Source organism: Pempheris klunzingeri, chromosome 16 (genome assembly GCF_042242105.1).
Source record: "Pempheris klunzingeri isolate RE-2024b chromosome 16, fPemKlu1.hap1, whole genome shotgun sequence".
In the NCBI taxonomy this organism is placed as follows: domain Eukaryota; kingdom Metazoa; phylum Chordata; class Actinopteri; order Acropomatiformes; family Pempheridae; genus Pempheris; species Pempheris klunzingeri.
In genome coordinates this window covers 16323445-16338960 of record NC_092027.1, presented here as the reverse complement: position 1 = coordinate 16338960, position 15516 = coordinate 16323445, and the positions used below count along the sequence as shown (strand labels likewise).

The 15516-nt window shown below is 43.8% G+C and overlaps 1 protein-coding gene across 1 annotated transcript; it reads left to right on the top strand.

The window, feature by feature from the left end:
- The first annotated feature begins 22 nt into the window (after window positions 1–22).
- Window positions 23–15238, top strand: col9a2 (procollagen, type IX, alpha 2). Its single transcript, XM_070846945.1, has 32 exons — window positions 23–94; window positions 1457–1531; window positions 2437–2472; window positions 2590–2652; window positions 4490–4543; window positions 4868–4903; window positions 6470–6493; window positions 6629–6682; window positions 6795–6848; window positions 8054–8104; window positions 8195–8251; window positions 8376–8429; window positions 9711–9764; window positions 9931–9984; window positions 10458–10511; window positions 10620–10673; window positions 10791–10844; window positions 10927–10980; window positions 11070–11123; window positions 12065–12109; window positions 12211–12264; window positions 12371–12424; window positions 12502–12555; window positions 12638–12709; window positions 13057–13092; window positions 13246–13290; window positions 13722–13754; window positions 13930–14076; window positions 14178–14232; window positions 14356–14544; window positions 14625–14702; window positions 15033–15238. The coding sequence occupies exons 1-32, from the start codon at window positions 23–25 to the stop codon at window positions 15236–15238; spliced, it is 2076 nt and encodes a 691-aa protein (XP_070703046.1).
- The last annotated feature ends 278 nt before the right edge of the window (window positions 15239–15516 follow it).

Sequence of the window (15516 nt, the reverse complement as noted above, 5' to 3'; positions counted from 1 at the left end):
AGACAGACAGGGGAGAGGGACCATGGCTGCTCTCTCTGCCTTGCTGAAGACCTGGGTAGTACTGCAGACCTTGTGCCTGGCTCTGGCCCAAGTGGTGAGTGGACAGGGGAGGTTGAGACCTGCTCTGTTCAGGCTTAGCTCCTTTACTCTGGGGTTCAGTGGGGATAAGGGCCCCTGGAAGGGGCCACTGGATGTCTTGAGACGGTGTTATAGGTTGTGCGCCGTTGAGGTGCTGCTTGAAGTGATCAAAATGCTAAAGCAACACAGATGTATTCATGGTGACCATCTGGCTTTATAGCATGCATGTACAAAAAAGGCGAGCTTGAAATGGGTTTTCTGCTGTGGAGACAGAAACTGGAAACTGGATCTTCTGTGGATTATCATTCTTGTCGTGTATGGGCTCTTATCTCTTTGGAGATTTAACTGAGGAGTTCGTATTGAGGGCAAGCATTTGCCATTACCTGGGTTCTTTTTTGTGCCCAGGAAGACTTTTAGTAATTGAAGAATGGAGGAAAACATTGAACATTTTTGTGATTTTTCATGGGCAAACTCAGCAGCAATGACAGAGATGGAAATCAGCGGGCAGTGACACACATACAAACACACACACATAAAAAGTACACAAACTTTGTCCACCGAGTGTGAAAGCCCCTATTCAAACGGACACCTACGTGTTATTCACCAGACGTCAAACACTTTTCACTCTTCAGGATTATTCTTGTTTTTTTTATATCTTACATATTTTTCTTGAACAGAAGAATTTGAAGTTGGATGGAAAAAAAATGGCTTTTAATCACCTGATGGACTGCCAGACCTGCTGAGATGATATCCAAGGAGACATGGGGATGGAGGGGGGGGGGGATAACAGTGCTGATCTCATGACCCCTCCTTCCACATTCCTCCTCAGTCTTTTGTTTTGACTCCTCTCCTACACCAAATATATTCAACATTATTCAAAAAAATGTTAGCCCATTTTTTGTATTTTTTTAGTTTTTGTGGGGATGTTTTCATATAAGTTGATATCAACTTAATGGACGCAAAGCAGTAACCAGCCCAGGACTGATCATTTCAGCCTAGTTCTACCCTGCATCTCATTACAAGCTAACTATTATTTTACTATTTATGTGTTACTTACTATTGTTGCATTTTTTGTTTTTGTCCCACTGCATTACATCTAGTCTATCTAATGCTATTTGAATGCTTTGACAACATTGATTTTGGGTCTAATGATAAAGTTAGGACATGCATGTCTTAGTATTTCAAATATTAACTCTAAATTTCCCAATTAGTAATTAATTATCAGAATTACTTTTAGCCTGTTTAATGCAATTGCACCTTTTGCTGTCACAACGTTAATATTAATGTTACTGCTGGACTTTACTGTTCAGGTTATTTAGATATAGTACTATAAGAATGCTGTTGTTTGTCATTACAAGTCTTTGTACCTGTGTTTCAGAGGGCTCCACCTGGACCTCAGGGCCAGCCTGGTCCACCAGGTCCCTCTGGCACCCCTGGGTCAGACGGCATTGATGTGAGTATCCACACAGGTTTGCCCAGCAGATTTGTCACAAAGACCATCATTGTACTGGAAAAATACCAATCCTGTGCTGCAGTGGGGTACTGGAGTCTTACCAGCAGAGGGCACTGCAAATGAAAACACACAGGCACAAAAGAGCTCTGTTCCCAGCAGAGAGAAGGGTCTTTGAGAAGGGACCCTTGCCTCAATCCTGAGTTTGTGTCGCAGTAATGTGATACATTTGAGATATTCTCAGAGGTTAACTACACACCGGTTGTTTAAATATGTTGCAAATGGAGGCTGCTGGGTAGTGGGGCAGGAATCAAACTGCCTGTAAAACTCTAAGGGACTTTTGGTGTCTGCGAAAAGATATTTGATTTGTTTAGTTTAGATAATGTGTTTAACATTCAGCAAAAGTCTAATATCCTAAAATCAACTGTGCCACCTTCATTTTAAGCATCTCCCCGATATGTCACCAGGGTTAGTTCATTAACATCTCTCATTGAAAAAGAGCAGTGTTGACTGTGTGAGCAACTGGATACCCAAATTTCCCAAGGGGATGAATTAAGTATTTATCTATCAATCTGTTGGTTGGTTCCAGCTGGAAAGTGTAGCCTTCCCTCTAGCTTCTACATTCAGGCTTTTCTCTTTTGGGTCTCTGCCACAGGAAAGGTGGGACAACAGCATGAAAATGTAGACAAACAGACAAACAAACAATCAGACCCTGCATAGGGAAGCACCTGTCTGCTGTCAGATTTGTCAGTGATGAAGAACATTGTGGTGACAGATAGACAGGAACAACATTTATAATCCATTTTATGACTTAGTTTAAAAACCTCATTTTGTTTACCATGTCATGTCCAATTTACACACACTGTTCAGTTATCAAATACCAACCCCTCCGATCTGTCTCTCTGCAGGGAGATAAAGGACCTCCCGGGCCCCCTGGTGCACCAGTAAGTTTGCACTATGCTGTTTGTGTGATTTTATGTGACAGAACTTTAATGTTTTGTTTATCCAGATTTGTTTTTTCCATGACAATAGTGTTTTTTTTTTTTTTTTTTTAATCGCAGGGACAAAAGGGAGAGCCAGGAGAGTCAGGTCCTGATGGAGCACCAGGAGAGAATGGCATTGATGTAAGTAAACTGACTGATGTCGCTACTCGGTGTGCATTTGAGAGGAAGAATGAGACAGAGAGAGCGAAAGAGACAAAGAGTGGCTTTGCAAATGCTAATGAAATGATAACAAAAACCGCTTCCCAAATGAAACATTTTAAGAAGCTTAATGTGAAAACAGCTTTATAAGGAAAAGAAAAAAAAAACAACTTTGAGGAGACAAATGTGGGGAAAAAATCCCGCAGGAATGACACAATTGGACTGAGCAGTAGTGAAAAACAAACTAAATTGAACTGCCAGCTGTCATTTTTTACAGAAAACACATCAAGTGATTATAAGGGTGTTTTGGGCCACAAGTTTTCATTAGAGTAAGAAAAAATAGTGAGACATGCGAGAATACTACATGCAATACTACCTACTACATGCAGGTGTAGGTTATTATAAATAATATGACAATGAAAAAAATTGCCAGCAAGGAGACCTGTGTTTAAAGATTTTATTGATTTTAAAGGTACCTTGTAGTACTTCTGGCCACCAGCGGCGCTGTAGAGCAATGTTTTGATGAGCGGGTCCACGCGTTGTTTGTATCACTTGTATCACCAGAACAAATATGTGGACAGACATATATGCATGTGTGAGTTTGGAGTGACTGTGCTAATTGGAAAGGGCTATTTAACAAGTACTTACAGTACTAGATGTTTCCTGAGCTTTCAATTACACCACACAGTCACTTGCTACGTAGATTGAACTGTTTTACATGTTAGCTTACCGGCTGGTTGTAGATCAACCATAGGACTGTAGTTTGTCAAAACATTCAAAAGTAAAAGTCCACTTACTTGGTTCTTCCAGTGGATTTCAACTATATGTCCCTAGACATGGTCTAGCTTTGCAGATGCTTTGTGAGAGAAAACATTTTAAAATTTTACCCTCTAATGACTTGAATGTAAACAAAACAGCTGACAATGACAAATCATCAGCGATAAACTCTTGTTTTAACTAATACTAAGAGCTTCTTTAATGCTTCCCATTTATCTGTAATGCATCATAGCTCTTCTTTCCAAATCAAGATTTTTAATGAAAGCAAGGTCATTAAGCTACGGTAGGTTTGCAGAGTTATTTTCACATTAAAATATTCAGAATTTCCCTCTGGGTCCTAATTTTCCAACAGACCCAAGTATTGCCATGACACTGCTGCCGCGACCCTTGAACTCCTAATTATTGGTTTACTGTCAACACAGTGCTTTAGCAATTAAGCTCATTTCACTGTTCAAGTCATAGAAATGAGGTTAATATACATAATGTCAAACCCATTATCTCTCTCTGATTACACCTATTCAATCTCTAGTAATCATGGGTAATGAGGGGTTGGAGATAAAGACAAGCTGATGAGTTTAAAATGAGTTTTTAGCTTCAGGGCATCTGAATTATTGATTTAGCTTTTATTAATTGTGGTGCAGCTTTTGTGGTCTCAGTTGTACTAATGCAAGTTGCTGCTTCACTTTTGATTCAGCATCAGTGCGTAATTGTCACATGCTAACAGAAGCGCGCGCACACACACACACACACACACACACACACACACACACACACTGACGTGCATTCCTCGGAGATTTAGCCAGTAATCCGCCCTGGAATCTCAATCTCTGGTTTGTTTTCTAATTACTTACAAGAACAGTGTCAGCTTCGATCAAATGTGTGATTAGCCCTGTTTCGAAGCAAATTCAAGTCACATAAAGCCTGTGAAAAGCATTGTGATAACTGATCATTTCCTTTTTATCCTCTGCAATGTTTTTCCTTCACTATTCTGACATCTGTATACACGTCTAACCTGCCCACATGTCTTTCTATCTGTCTCCAGGGTTTGATTGGAGCAAAGGGTGATCGAGGTCCTGTTGGGAGTCCTGGCCCTAAGGCAAGTGTCTAATCCTCCACCCGAAAAAATAATTGGAAGAAATGCACCATTATGCTGACTCAAGCGTCAGCTTTCATATTTCACAAGGGTCAATTTTGTAAGTCTCAGGGTCATGTTCTTATTATCTTATCAAATGAGCTTGAGATTATGTTGAGCTTGACACTGAACCCTCGCTTAGAAACGAATAAGAATTTCTCACTGAACAGTTATTTCAGAAGCAATAAAATATTATTTTACCTTTAGTATAACTTTGGATGTTGTTAGCTAATTTGTTGTTAGCCCTGGGGATATTGTTCACATAGTTATATTGTTCTTTGCCTGCAGGGTCAACCTGGACCAAGTGGTGAACCCGGGTCTCCTGTAAGTAAATGATTTAGTATCTCATGATATATCAGTATATATCAGATATATTGATATGATATTAATTCAAATTTCATGCTGTACTCTGGATTCTTTACTCAAGTAAAAATAACAATGCAACAATGTAAAAATAATCCAGAACAAGTTAAAGTTCTGGATTCGAACTCTGTAAAAGTACAGTAAAGTATTATCAGCAAAATGTTTCAAACACTGTCAAAGGTAAAAATAGTTGTTTATCGTTATATGTTAGATTATTAGATTGTTACTGATGTAAGTAGTTAGTTATTTTAGCCCAGTGGTTCCTAACCTGGGGGTCAGAGAGAAATCTGAGGGGTCATGAGATGATCTGTTGGCTATTTAAGAAGAATAAACTAAAGTCTTCCACAGTCCACAGTCATTTTGATCATTTTCTGATCTCTCTTTGAAATATTAGATAATTTTGCCATTTTTGGCCATGAACAGTTATTTAAACCATCTGAGACGCTGCTTCTTGGTGTCAGTGTTAAGAACTCATAGACATCTAAAACATGACAAGGGACCCCAAAGAGATGCTGCTCTTCACAGGCCATGGGATCACAAGCACAGAAAGGTTGGGAACTAGTGGCTTAATCTTCAATGCTTTTTTAAAAAAATAAACTTATAATCACAGGTACCTCAAATCTGTGATTAAGTGCACAGTACTTGAGTAAATGCACTTACTGTGTATTCATGTAAGGTATAGTATGACTAATTAGGCAATATTGTACCTCACAAAGCTGTCATGATACTTATGAAAATTAGTTATGACAGGCTGTATTAGGCATAGTTTGAAGCCTAATCTATTTCCTAACAAACATATTGTAACCCAGCTGGTCTCGTAAGGCAACCTCCCGAGTCCCTTTGTCTTCATGCCTGAATGCCCGACCAGCTGTGCCCCCTTTTTGGTTTAGTTTATCCAGATGTGGCATATGTCTCCTACAGCTGACATGAGCCTTATTCTTACACACAGCCCTTCAGAAAAAACGAAAGCGTTATCAGTACGTCTCATCATCAAACGACACCACTGCAAAGCCGATAGATTCAACAGTGCACGCACCTGTAACACAGTCAGAAACCACTGGGTGGTGCTCAGTGTCCATTTATCAGGCATCATCCAATATATTCAGATATTAAGTCCAGAGTCATCCAATGTCATGCTTGAATGCAACGCTATTAGTGAAATCCTTTGTTTAGCATTTACAGGCGTCCTGTCTGGGGGGGGCTGTGCGTGTACACCCAGCTGCCTCCCGCTGCACAGACAGGACAACCTGCCCTGTGGGCCGTTCTTCCTCAAAGAAGGCTTACTCACTTTATTACTTTGTTTATAATTAATTCCAGGCAAAAGACACAGCAAACATAAAGTGATTGCGCTCTGTGTCTTTGTTCTTCTTGAGCAGTGTTTACCCCGCGCTCTGACACTGTACACACGCTTTACGGAATTACTGCTAGCATTATTAATTGGCTTTCGCAAACATTAATTGATACTTTGACAGATTGGTTCCACTTGTTATACAGTCATTTAAACCCTCGTCCCTTCTGTCCACACAGGGAATCGGCCTTCCAGGACTGCCTGTAAGTAGCTTGCATGGTATAATGCAGTCACGCCTTTATCACTAAATGGCTTTGCTTTGAGGTGTAGAAATAATTTTGGGGATGGTGGGATGTGCACACATTGTACCTTCTTGCTGTCTGTGTCTCTCCGTCTAGGGCGCTCCAGGGCCAATTGGTCTTCCAGGTGAAATTGGACCAAATGGACTGAAGGTAGGACACCAGCTTCAGCTTATTTTACTTCCTTCATGACTTACAAAGACCAGAAATGTTCTATTTCCAGCTTTTATAATTCCATCTTATTTCGTTCCTCCACTTCATTTAGGGTATCGCAGGACCATCTGGTCCTTCAGGACTTCCTGGGCCTCCTGGCAAGCCAGTAAGTGCCTGCCTGGGCTTGTTGTCCAAGAAAATACCCATCTCTCATCCTACTTATTTCACTTTAGATGATGTTTTTGGAAACAAGAGTTTGGAGTGCTATAACAATAATGACAGACAACATGTTCGAAGAGCACAACTATTCCTTCTGTCCACCCTCTGTAAATCAAAGCTCACCATGTTTTCAGGGTATAGAAAGACTTTTTCTAACATAAATATATAACAGAAACATTTTTGATATGGATCTTTAATTTTTATTGCAGAACATTTTCCAATTCAAACTTGTGATTTCTCCTTGGTGGACAATGGAGATACTGTTTCTAAAATACTTTAATACTAATGCTAATTTCATGTTGTGTCGGCTGACATACACACTGATGCTAATTTATCTGCAATAAGCTAATATCAGCTGATATGTCACCCAGCAAATTTATCACTGTGGCTCTAATTGATGTCACGGTAGATCATTTCATATCTGCCGACGGTCTTTCCAGCGTGATTTGTGAGAACAGCTGTGAAAAGAGTGAGAGAGAGAAATGAGCTACCAGAAGCTCATCAGGCTTAATCAAGCATGTATTTACATCAGTTTAAGTGTAGTTAACTTACCACACTGAAGGGGAGCACAGTGTAAAAGCAAAGGCAGACTCAACATCGCATCTACTACTGCCGTGTTGTTGCACTGCAAAAGCATCGGCAGCTAATGTGTTTCCTATATGTACTGCATGACAGCGAAGCAGCTGGAACAGCTGGAGCTCACTGCCGCTCTTACGTACATACACCACAAAACAGTTTCAAGTTTATTTTCCAGTGGTGTATCTGCTCTCCTTTGTGCATCTCTGAGAGGTTCCATGGAGGAGGGGGTGGGGTGGGGGGGGGGTGGGGGTGGGGGGGGGGGGGGGGCGTGTCTTCATTGAGAGTGATGTTCCCGGCCCAGGGAAGTGTATTTGTTTAGCTTTAGTGCTGTCCTAGGGTAAATAAAACCCCATTAGATCAGTGGGCTGTCTCATCTGACTGTAGCAGGAATACATCATCCCCTGTAGAGATGCTTTACTTTCTAACTCAATCTATAAACGGAGAGAAGGAAAGATGGAGGGAGAAAGGGATAGAGAAAGATAGTGCTGGCTCAGCTCATGGGAGTACAGGCAACTGTGACCAGGTGACTTCCTTCAGCTATCTGTCTCTCCATCCGTCTATCTGTCTGTCTAGGGTCCCCCAGGAAAGTTCATTGGTGGGGAAGAGGGCAGCGCAGACTTTCAGGTAAGATCTAACGACATCCCCTTCGGTACACATCTTTTTTGACACGACTCCACTTTTCGTAATCCTTCTATTTCTTTCTCTCGACAACAGTGTCCTCTTAACTGTCCAGCAGGACCTAAAGGCCCCCAGGGACTGCAGGGCGTCAAGGTGAGTAGCCTGCCTCTTTATTTAAAGTCGTCCTGAAGGAATAAGCAAAGTTTCTTCAGCATCAGTGATTATGTTAGATTGCAAAATTGTTTTGACACCGGACTGACTATTTGTCGCCCTCCAGGGACACAAAGGACGTGCCGGTGTTCTCGGGGAGCCTGGGAGCATAGGAAAAACGGTGAGCTGCGCTATCGGTGCTAGCGCCAACACACACACACACACATACACTCAGACACCCACACATGTACACGTTGTACAGTCTTGCACACTCAACCACCATTCAGGACCAGGAGAGGCAGGGATTAGCTCTAATGAAGCCCCCCGAGGCACATGACTGGCACTAATCTGGCTGCGATTAGTCAGGCCTGGCCCTGGCCCTGCAGTCAGCATGCAGTGAGCCAGATGAAAGGGGTGGTGAAGAGCCAGGTACATGAAGGGGAGGATGAGAGAGTGAGGGTTCGCGCAGCCCTCTAACCTCGCTGTATTAAGCAGAGCTAATGAGCACATATTGGGCTCCAAGGGAGCGGCTAGCCAGACCCCAGGAATTAGCCTCTGATCTTCCCACACAAGGAGCCTTAGACGCTCAAAACACTCAACGCACCGAGAAACCACTCATCCCAGGCTGACCAGCATTTTAGAAGACCTGCCATGACTCGAGATTGCACTATGTCGCTGCTCTTCTTCTTAACGACAGCCATCGCTAGCTGTTTACACCCTGCAAGCTGTTCAGCCTAAAACACAGGAACATCTATGAAAAATGTGCATTCATCTTTAGAAAAATAAAACTAGACCAGCTAAAACTGTTTGATGTTCAAAGCTTGAGTTCTTTTAGGATTTTACTGGGCAGACGTGATCGTGGTGAGGGTGGTAAATGAGATCACAGTTGCTGTGATTAATTCAAAGTATCTTTTTTTTTTTATCTGTTCCTGAAGGAATATTTCAGTAAGTTTTCTTGCTGAGAGTTAGATGAAAAGATTGATGGGACTCTCTTGTCTGTACATTCAGTGTGTAGTGAGAGGCAGGAGGCAATTAGCGTAGCTTAGCATAAAGACTGGAATCAGGGGGAAACAGCTAGCCTGGCTCTGTCCAAAGTTAAGAATATCTGTTACAGCATGTCCAAAGCTCACTGACATGTATCCTGTTTGTTAAATTTGCACACAAACATAAGAAGAAAGACCATACAGACAGTTACAGTAATAGATTTACAAAGAGTCATATGCAATTTCCAGGCAAACTGTGTCTGGGTGCACTAACGTCCTGGAGTCTTAGTTGCTCGTCTGGCCACAGCTCAGAGTTTCTTAGGTCAAACTCTGTTGACATAATACACAAAATCAAGACCTCCTACATCTTTGTGAAGATGTTTGAATGTGCCATGATTGGTAGCAGGCACCTGCGCTACAGAGAGCAGCACAGAATGAGAGTAATTAATCAGCCTGATCTTCTTCCTCTCCTCCACCAGGGTCTCAAGGGAGAAGTGGGAATCTCTGGGGAACAGGGCATCCCAGGACCTCCGGTATGCTATGAATTCAACTTTTTTAGTCACTTGGCGAAGTTAGAAAGCCTTATGCCGAATTTTTTCCCCACCTGGTATTACCTTACTTTGACAGAACATAGTGTGGTGGCATTTGCTCCATGTCTGGTCATGATCTCATACTGTTTTCCCCTGCTTCCCTTCTAAGGGTCCGATGGGCCTGAGGGGTTATCCAGGAATGATGGGCCCTAAAGGAGAGGCAGTGAGTACCACCGTTTCTTTTTTTCTTTTTTTTTTACAGTCACATATAACTTTTTTGTCCTCTTTCTCTTTGGGCACTAGCCTGTTCTCATTCTTAGATGAGCACCAAGGAGGCACAGCCAGACCTGCCCCCACTATACAAACATCATCCATTACCAGCAATGGGGACATATGGAAATGATGCTAACACAAATCTCTCCCCTCCTCTAATGAGTTGGGGTTGTTTGGGTCCACGGTGCCTCCATCTGTAGTTAATGATCCGCTGTAGCCATCCGTCTTACTGTTAACATTAGCCGCGTTAGCCAAGTTAGCACCCCGGTGCCAAAGCGAGAGTGGCTGGCTCTCTGTGTAGCTCCCATTAGCAAAGTGAGTTAAGCACTAATTACCCCTTTATCACAATGAATAGCGGGCTACTGTGACTTAACATCCTCCCTGATATGAGGTGATTGATGGCACTTTTTTGTTTTCCCTCAGGGGCCTCGTGGTTACAAGGGCATCACTGGACCTGTAGGAATTCCTGGGCCTCCTGTAAGTGCACACACACACACACACACACAATACACACATCAAGACTTGGCTAATGGGAACAGGTACCCACAGCTCACTTTAGATACTCTAAGTCTCTGTTGTTCGCAGGGTGAGGAGGGGCCTCAGGGACCACCTGGAGAGGCAGGAGACAAGGGAGACAAAGTAGGTGTTTTTCCTGTAAAGTTTATTGTCAAAACAAAATCCTCCGAACTTGTATGAGGACAGTGATCCTGATGTGTGCTGCGAATACACTGACGCCGGTTGGGTTATCTTCTGCAGGGCAGCCAAGGCATCCAGGGTCCGCAGGGTGCGGTTGGCAAAAAGGGAGAGAATGTGAGTGAACGCACTTTTGTTTGTGCACTGCACAGAGAGCGTGCCAAATCAAGTCCACTGACTCATCTGCCTGCTTTTTCAGGGTCTGCCGGGTATTGATGGAAAAGATGGCACACCTGGCATTCCTGGAATCAAGGTAAGGGTTGCCAGCCATGATAATTACGAGCGACTTCAATCCGTGTAAAAAAGTAGCAATTCATTCTTCTCCTGCTCTCTTTTCTCCAGGGCAGCCCCGGCCAGGATGGGATGCCCGGTCCTCCTGGTCCTCAGGGAGCAGCGGTGGGTGATCCTTCTGTGTAGTGGCAGGAAATGCCAATGACTGCATATGCAAATAAGGCCTCATTGTTACTCAGACCACGTAGGGGGTCAGTCTGTTCTACACCTCATTTCAACAAAGCCAGAACACAGACAGGGGGGACCTGTGTGAAACTGCCTGTAAATCTTGGTATGTTTTGTTTTCTGGGCACACATCCAGGTTAACGGTGACCCTGTGACCCACGCTGTTTTAGAATTTAAACCACCTTGAAATAGCATTCTCCCTCCCACCGAGAGTGATTTATCACAATCAGACCAGTGGGTAATACTCGTGTGTATGTGTATGTGTGTGTGTGGAGGGGGGGGGGGGGGGGTGATGTTTGTGTCTGCGTCATTCTGACTAAGGGGTAATGGAGCATGAGATGCACACTTTGCTGTGTGGTCATTGGGGTGACACTAACACTGCTGCAAACTCAAACACCATAACTTACCCTGCTTTACACCCTGCTGTGATATACCATCGAATGCTCACACACACACACACACACACACACACACACACACACGCACACAAAATCACTTCCAGGAATCCTGCTGCATCCTGGTAGCTGGGAATGCAGCTCAGCCTATTTTCATTATTATTACTGTTATTAAATCAGGCATCAGCATTATTACCACCCACATTCCAATATCTACATTCATCACCACAAGCGTTTCCTGCTTTACCTCACTAAGAAAAAAATCTGTGCATCCTACAGTCAGGATACAAGATACAGATTATTTGTGTTTAGGCCTTTATTGCACAGGACACAGTCAGGATACAGAGAGAAACATGAGACCACATGGAATGGGATTGGGGACTATGTAGTTTCTGTTTTTACCTCTAGACAACCAGGACGCCTGAGATATGGATGCTTCTTTGATTTGCAGTTCTTTGATTACAGTCTTGTTCATTCTGTCTGTAGGGATTGCCTGGCAGCCCAGGGTCTAAAGGTGGACCTGGATCTAAGGTAAACCTTTTAAAGAAATCATATAACATATTATAATGACCTTGTTTTGTCCTGGTTTTATTCTCTTAAATCTCTACCCATCATTTCTCTTCCCTTGCTAGGGCGAGCCCGGACCAAGGGGTCATGTCGGCATGGCTGGTGCCCCCGGACCTCTGGTAACACGTGAACATATACTTAAGAAATCTGGCCTTTTTTCTGCTATTACAAGTATTCTATTTTACAGCAGTGTGCATAATTGTACTTTAACTGCATCTTTCCTAGGGTGAGCCTGGTCTTCCCGGTGAGGCTGGCATGGAAGGAGTTCCCGGACCCAAGGTACAAATTCAGAATTGCTCCACGAAAGCGCCAAAAAACTGTGAACCAGACATACTCACCGCATCTGATTTCCACAGGGTGACAGAGGCCAGCGGGGAGAAGTTGGGCCGCAGGGAATAGTCGGCAAGCCTGTGAGTTGCCTCTTTGCATTTCGTTGTGTAAAAACAAATTTTAGCTGAACTCTCCTGTCTAAACTCTGATGTCTCCTAACAGGGAAGCAAAGGAGAGAGAGGACCGATGGGTGTTCCAGGTGCCCAGGGTCTCGGTGGAACCAAGGGAGACAAGGTGTGTGTGTGTGTGTGTGTGTGTGTGTAAGAACAAACATGTGCATCACTGTCTATATTCAAACACCCCTCATAATCATTCAGTTACCCAGACTTGTCCATTGAGGGCAGTGTTTACCCATGAATAAAAGTCCCAAATCCACAGTAAATCACTGAATGAGGCAAATATATATAAGCAATATAAATGATAATCTTAGCATCCTCATCCTCCATGTTTCAGAGATGAGACAACATATTTCTTACTCCTCACTCGCCTGAATCAATATTTAGTTCATTTTTTTCCATGATATTATAATATACAATAGATTTGACCACATTTACATGCATTGAAACCATTTTTCTTTCCAGGGCTTCCAAGGAAAAGTTGGGTCAAAGGGAGATGTTGTGAGTAGCAATTGTGCTCTTTTTAAACCAGATTTGTCGGATTTATCTTATATTGCCGCATGCTGAATTTCACCTCCAGTGCCGACACATGTTTTCTACAGTCGCCCCTTCCCTCTCCCTCACTCTTGATCCTTTCCTTTCTGTCGCGTTTAGGGTGACCCCGGCGTTGAGGGATTGGCTGGCGAGAAAGGTGAAAAGGTAAAAACCATTAAAGCACGACCACAAGCTGGTGAAAAACTTTTTGTTATAAAGAATCATAAAAGCCTCGGAAATCAACCAAACTCTCAAACTTTGCAGGCTGGAGAAAAGACAGTTTAAACATTGGGCTCTGAAGGCATCAAAGCAAAGTGATACATAGCACAGAGTGTCATAACCACATTGAAGTTAAGAAGAAGAGGAAGTCTGTTTTTGAATTTGCATACAAATCCCCATAATAATCCAGATGGCAAATGAGCTATTTACATGACAGTGAAGCAATGATGCACGTTGGCTCTTTGAAGCAGCCTTTTTAGACATTCATTTACAAGATTCATTCTTGAATTATTGCTCAATGAGTGTCTCTGAGGCAGAAATGATAGATGGAAGTGATGAATGTGAAAATGACAAAGTGTCTGTGCTCGCTGTCACAGGGTTTGTCTGGTGAACCAGGGCCCAAAGGACAGGTGAGGAAATGTGACTGTCGTCCCATAAAATCACTGGACTTTAGCTTCCTCCCTTCATTTGTTTCCCTTCTTTCTTTGATGTTTTTTTCTTTTCATCTTTAACGCCATCATCTATTTTCATTCTGTCTATCTTCTATTCTGCTCTTCACCAATGCACTCTCTTAATACTCTGCAGCATGGAATAAGGGGTGAAAGCGGACACAATGGGCCCACTGGAGACCCTGGTAAACCTGGAGACCTGGGACCACCAGGACTGCCTGGTCCAAGGGGACTCAACGGAGAGCGAGGGGTTCCTGGCATGCCAGGCATTCAGGGGACTCCAGTGAGTCCAGTTCACTCTTACGATGGGTTGAAACATTTCCGATGATGACACTGAATGCTATTGGTGCTTCGTGATGCTCAGAGTTCTGTTCTCCTCTCCAGGGACGAGATGCATCTGACCAGCATATAATTGAAGTGGTGCTGAAGATGTTGCAGGGTGAGCGTCTGCGCCTGAATGTTCACCTCTGATGTCCACAGGGGAGATTGGATCAGCTCATTTCCCGAACCTGCTCTCAAAGGTAACTCAATCAAAACGATGACGCCGTCTCCTCTGTTACAGAGAGGCTGGCGGCGGTGGCGGTGAGCGCCAAGAGAGCTGTGCTTGGTGGAGCGGGTGTTATGGGACCTCCCGGACCACCTGGACCTCCAGGGTCACCCGGCCCTCAGGGGCCCCATGGCTTGCCCGGTGCCCGTGGCATTCCTGGCATGATTGGAGCACCCGGACAGATTGGAAACACGGGACTTAAAGGTAGATGTGTGATAAACAGACAGCTGAAAGTAGAGTTTTTTTAGAGTCCATTTGAGTCCATCGTCTGTTGTCTTCCCCAGGAAAGAGAGGGTCAAAGGGTGAAAGAGGAGATCCTGGTAAACCCCATCCAGGACTACCGGGACCCCCAGGAATACCCGGTAAGAGCATAAGCGAGGAACGTTAAACAGTGTTTAATACTGAGCAAAAGTTAAGATGAGGGAGAGTACAACAAGAAACTGAAGGACTTGGCATTCCAGCTCTTGCCACAGGAGAGGCTGCTCAAAGGCATTTTAAAAGCATCATTAACTCGAGTCATTTAACAGATGCTCTTGAATGTGAATGTAATGGGATTGCAGCAGTACACACTAATTCAAAGAAAACACACTCACACTCGCCTTTGCAGTCGCATACACATCTGAAGTATATGCACATGTGTAATCTAAATCCACAGCGAGAGATTTTCTCAAGCAGATTTTCTGGCTCCACAGGTCCTGCCGGTGTTGATGGTGTGGCTAGGGATGGCAGGCCTGGCGAGAGAGGACCTCAGGGGGCCGCCGGAGAGGCCGGTCACCCAGGTAGGGCGGGTGCGCCGGGTCTCCCAGGCTTTTGCGAGGCGGCAATGTGTCTGGCGGCGTCAGCGTACACCTCCCCAAGACTACAGGAGGCGGGAACAATCAAAGGACCCAATGTTTAGAGGCCTGTCTCTCATTTCACCTGGGAGAGAGGGGGAGAGAGAGGGAGAGCGACAGAGAGAGAGAGAGAGAGAGAGAGACCACTCTTCTCAGTAGGACAACACCGACAACGAGGGGTAGGGGACAATAATAGTGACTGGGTGTATAGCGCCCCCTCCTGAAACTGACAACCTGAAGTTTTGACCGGTGGGACATAACTGATCTTAATCCCCCACATCACCATGACAACAGCAGCTCACAGCCACCCACATCTGTCTGAATTCTCTAGTGTTTTTGGCTG